The sequence below is a fragment of the Saccoglossus kowalevskii genome, chromosome 3 (assembly GCF_978046115.1).
Source record: "Saccoglossus kowalevskii chromosome 3, keSacKowa6.1, whole genome shotgun sequence".
NCBI lineage: Eukaryota > Metazoa > Hemichordata > Enteropneusta > Harrimaniidae > Saccoglossus > Saccoglossus kowalevskii.
Window position 1 is genome coordinate 25755677 of NC_140643.1, and position 5706 is coordinate 25761382.

At 40.6% G+C, this 5706-nt stretch overlaps 1 protein-coding gene across 1 annotated transcript; it reads right to left on the minus strand.

Moving 5' to 3' along the window:
• Positions 1 to 225: 225 nt before the first annotated feature.
• On the minus strand, positions 226 to 2526 carry LOC102809778 (5-hydroxytryptamine receptor 1B-like). The gene has a single exon (XM_006811300.2). It carries the CDS (start codon positions 2029 to 2031, stop codon positions 907 to 909), a length of 1125 nt encoding a protein of 374 aa, XP_006811363.2. The 5' UTR covers positions 2032 to 2526; the 3' UTR covers positions 226 to 906.
• Between the last annotated feature and the right edge of the window lie 3180 nt (positions 2527 to 5706).

Below are 5706 nucleotides of genomic sequence, written 5' to 3' on the forward strand. Positions count from 1 at the left end.
TATAACATATCTCTGTCGTAACATTATAAAATTGCCAATAACGATGATGACACTGATTGCTACAGTTGATAGTGGACCAATCTGATTCAAATCTGGTGTAGCTAGAGGCTATGGTTGTTGCGATTTTGTTTTTTATCGCTGCTGGTGCACACGTCTCTTTTAGGGTCTTACAATAGGAGCCAGGGGCAAAAAAACGGCGACCGTATATTAGAAGCGACCATAGTCTTTACGTACATCGGTTTTTAATAAGTTTGATACTGGACACGACACCACCAATGTCTTCTATCATGCTGCGCTTTAAACAACCTGGGGCTACTATACTAAAACCACCTTCAGGTCACATACTCTAGAAGTAATTGAGCGCGACGGAGATGATACGCGCGTTCTGGTCATGTTTCTGAGAATTGCAAATCGATTTAATTTTTTTGGACGTCTTTGTTCAAGTAGTCGAGCATTATACACTTTGGCGATGTAGATGGTAAAAAATATAGTTACCCACTTTTCCACCTCACTTAGTTTATTTATAGCTGAACTTTCTAATCCCAATGCAGTTTTTGTAATCGTGTTTTTTGTTTTCTAAGCTTGTTTGAATATTTGTTCCTGAATATTTTCTTTTTGTAGACATGCTTCCCAAATTCCCCCCCCCCCCACCCCAAGATTTCAACCTCTAACAATGTAGTTCCAAGATTACGCATAAAGACGAATAAGGAAGTGACTTAATTTGTGAAAGTCGCTGGTTGAGAGCAGACAGGAGTTAGTGGGTAAAGTTCGTCCGTGTTTTTAAAACAGTCCTACTGACATTTTGGGCGTAGCACAATCAATAATAATTAAAAAACACTGTATATTTCTTTCATACTGGGATTTCGAGAGCGACAAAGCCGTAACATGCTTTGTAAAAACATTGTGTTACTTTTTTCTACATCGACAGAAGCACTTAAAAAATATTCGATAAACAGCAACTTTAAAACTCGTATCCCTAAGTATGTACAGAAATGGGTTGACCATAGAGTTGGAGTACTGAAGCCACAGCGCTATATCATAGACCACAACAGGTGTGCAATAGTCGCCACAGGACGCGTTGACTATACTAATGATCTGCCACGGAATCCACGAGAAGAAGAAAAAACCTAACAAAATTCCCAAAGTTGTTGCCGCTTTCTTGTCCCGGGCAACACGATTATACCGAACTGTCTTTATAGTGTTTCTGGAGGAGCCGAACGAAGATTTTCCTATGTCTGGCAGTATGGCTGCCCTCGCCGCTGACACATCACCGGACGAAGTTACGTAGTCCCCTAGATATCGACTACCTCCACTGGAGTTGTTACTGTTGGCAGACGACGATTTGCGGGGACGAAATCTGCCCAGCTTTTTAGCGCGTTTTCTGATGATGAAATAAATCTGTGAATATAGAATTAACATAATAGCGAAAGGGAATACAATAGTGACAAACGTGCTTGTCAGAGTATAAGGTACATTATCGACCCATTCCACGTCACAGGTGTCATTGTAGTCGATTATACTCTCTCCTGTGATGGGTTCCCACAGCAATGTAGCGGGCACTTCAGCCAGGAATCCTGCTATCCAGGCGGTGACGATCATGCCGACGATCAGTTTATGTGTTCGCATGGGTCGGTACCGCATCGGGAGACGAATTGCCATATACCGATCGATGCAAATGGCAGTCATGTTAAACACAGAAGTTGACGATGTGAAATAATCCATGGAGAGCCAAAACAGACACGGCCATTTGCCGAATTTCCAGTAACCTAGTAGGGACTCCGTGGCCATAAATGGCATAACAATTAGGCCAATGGCGATGTCCGTGCCGGCTAAACTTGCATAGAAATAGTTTGTGTGTTTCCGCACGTTCTTTGTCGTAGCGAACGCTGCAATAATGAGCAAATTCATCGAGACTGTGGTAATTATAATCAGGGTTAAAATCAATATGACAATTATCATTGTCCCGGTGGTATAGTTGCGCTCTGGCGTTTCCAACCCATACTCTAAATCAACGCTGAAGTTAGCCATCATGATCAGTCTGTAGTAGGACCCTCGAACAACGAGGAGACGGAGACTAACGGTGATCCAGCAGAGTAGTACAATGTTTCAGTAGTGTTCTCGTTCTCAATTTAGCTGTCCTAAACCAGCCAACACAGCTACGTCATAAGTATAAATGTGTCCCCTACTATTTAGCCCTGAGGTACACGGGCAGTTCTCTGTGGAGAAGAACAGTCCTGCGCGAGAGCCATCAATTACGATGTACATACAAACATGTAAGTATGTTGTCACGACACTAGTCTAAATACTTCACCGCCAGAAATCACTACTTACATTGAGTGCAGTTATTTATACCGGAAAATGGCATATAGTTCGCATGGTCCACTCACCGTGGTACGAGAGTTAGAATATCATACTTTGACGTGTTCAAACAGAACAGTCGCCGGCAGTGGTGATTGTTTAATTCAATACATATGCCAGACAGCAACCACGCTGTGGCACTCCTATCCACTTTAGTCCAACTTCCAAATGAAAGAAATCCACCTTTGCACTGACCTTTGTATTTCATTGACGTGTTTACGTTTGTTCCGGCTTGATGAAAAGAACATATTTATGTTATTCGTTTAAACTCTTTTCATCCGAAAAATACGAAATACTTAAAATCCTCTTGAACAATGTTGTTAGTTTTCGTTCGACAATCATTTTGGAACTTTTCTCGCTAACATCATCCGGTAGTAAAACTAGCACGTAAATATACCGCAGTTAGATCTTATCGGCAAGCAAAGTTAGGGTTTAACTATACATCAGAAATAGATAACTCGTAGTGTTACACAAGGCCTAGCTATAAAACCCTTGGTGTGTTAGATATCTTTTCTCTTGTGAAAACCATTACCTTATCTTAGAATAATTATCAGTCTTCGCAAAATTTAAAAACAAATATTACATGCGTAACAAATATAAACACAGCGCAGCTGGTTAGAAGCAAGTTTTATGATACACTCTGATATAAACACTAAAGTAAACAGTTTGGCGTATTCAACATTGACAGTCGACCCAGATTCCATCTCTAGACAGTAATAAACATTATTGGGATGATGTCGGATTACGAGCCTCCGAGTTTATGGAAAATAACGCCACCAACGTATTCGCCAGAAAGTCTTTCCTCGAAACACTAATATTGCAACCGTTGATGGCGCACAATATACGTTGCCCCAATTGCGTCATACTATTATTACCAAACGCTTCAGCGTGGTATTAAGAGTTTGTTTTCAGGGGTGGGTGATACCAAGGTGGGAAATGGATGCACATATGGGGTTAATTCCTTGAATTGCAATATAGAGGGTTCAGGCTGAAATACAATATATAGTGTTTTCATGTTTCGTCTGATATTTCTGTGGTATTCTGCTGCTGTAAGTAATGCACGATTTGTTCCGAAATTCAGTATATTGTGTGTATTCCAGGGTTATTCGTTTTTTGCTGAAAACACCCCTATTTTTTAGTGGCAGAGTTTGAATAGTCTCACTCCCACTGGGAAATCTGCATTGTTGCTTGAATGTGAGTTAATTAAACACATTTTCCAGACCGGCGAAAGAGTATGCAACAGCCAATTTTAACAGCCTGTCACGTGATTTTAGTCTGAATGTCAACATGAAGAGGCTAGTCCATTTTACGCAGGAGTAATTGGGAGTAGAATATGTGAGGGATAGTATCAACAGAGATGTGTATAGTGAAAAGTATTATCTATCCTTCATTTACATCTCTGAGCATTTCTGTTTTAGTATATTGGTTTGAAAATGTTGAACTTGCATGATTTGCAATGTGTTTTTTTAATGGGACTCCCCTATTGATCGAATCCAGGGTTTGAACGAGAACGGCACACCACGTGATTCGTTTGAATACAATGCTGATGGCAAACATGCCGTGTTACTGCGGTACTCCACTGACGGGATGACTTACTGCATGCTACAACTTCGCTTGTGATGTTGCTTGTTAGCCATGGATTACATGAATCTTGATTACCAGTCAAATGTTGCTCATTTGACGTTGGTAATCTTTATTTGGAACTGAGTAACTTCCTGGTACTTCGTACTATGATAAAAATCAGTCAACATACATCAAGTTCTCTCAATCGTAGTATTCCATGTGATGTACACCTAATATGCCAAAAATGTTGCTGAACGATTTGAACTGAATAAAAATAGCAGACAAAAATTTGTTTACAAAATAAAAATACTTCGGTTGCCAATGAAAACCGGTAAAAAACAAGCAATATGTTTTCGGCTGTTATCATGGAAGGGACATGAACGTGAAGCTAACGTCTGTTTATAACTAAAACCGGGCACCTTATACGAGGTTTGCAAAATAACATGGCAGTCATTAGAAGTCACTTTATTTTATTGTTAGGACGTATTCAGCCGTTAAATGTATAATTTCCAATCGTTTTGCGATAGTATTTTCTAGATTGGAAGCAGCATTTACATTTTATTCAAAGTTCAAAGCTGCGTTGGGATTCCGTTGACAGTGGTAACAATGTCGGCGCCGGTGATCTCTTACCAGTGCGCAACGTAGCCAAAATAAAAGGCATGATCATTTGGGCACTGCTATTACAAGACTCTGGCTGTTGCCATGGTAGCGGTGGGTCAGGATTGTTTTTCCAATTAGTGATGGTACGACCTGCCTGTCAAGTATGAACCGTGACAAAATCAGCCAAGCCAAAAAAAAATCACAGAAGAGTTAAAAAGCCATTCCTGCTGAACAGTTACTCTAACTTCGGGGTCAACTTTCTCATTAATGAAAAAAGATATCAAAAATTCAAATAGTAACTTTTTGCCCACACTCCAGCCGAGTACAATGAGCTATGTCTGAGGTGTTGTATCACAGGGAGTTGGACAAACTTGTGTATTTTAATAAGTTATTGAATAATAAAATGTTATATAACTTTTCTTTTACCCCCCTCCCCTTCCTGGTATCTATTTCAAGTATTTTTGTCAGGTTCAAATCGTTCACCAGCATTTTTGGCATGTTAGATGTACATCACATAGAATACTAGGATTGGGAGAACTTAATGTTTGTTGACCACCTGGAATCTGAGTTTTATAAATCTTGAAGGGCTCTCGGAAGATCCACCCGCTGCCTGGACCCGCAGTAAAATCTCCGATTAATATGGAGCCGCAACCATCAACATCGATATACCATGAGGTTTCTGCTGGCGACGTTGCGGCGTTACTCAGTTCCAAATAAAGATTACCAACGCCAAATTAGCAAAATTTAACCGGTAACCAAGACTCTTGTTTATCCACGACAAGCAAGCAACATCACAAACGAGGTTGTAGTGTGCAGCTCACGAGTCAGCGATGACCGATTTCAACGAAAGTCATTCCGTCAGTGGAGTACCGCAGTTGCACGGCATGTTTGCCAATGCACAGATCTGTGGAGGAACTTTTAACTTCATCATCAACCGTGTATCGTAGTCGCCCAGTTTAAGTTCTGGTTCTGTCGTGGTCCCAACTAAAGGGCGACAGTCGTCGTGTCGCGTCCTGTTCGATATGGGACTCACAGCGACGTATACAACGCGTGTAAAATGCATTGTTTATTTACATGAAATTCGAACACGCGTTGTGCTACGACCACCGCGCTTAAACATCCACGAGTTATTTATTCGGACAATGACTTAAATTAGACGTCTGATTATTTTATTTTCACACGTAC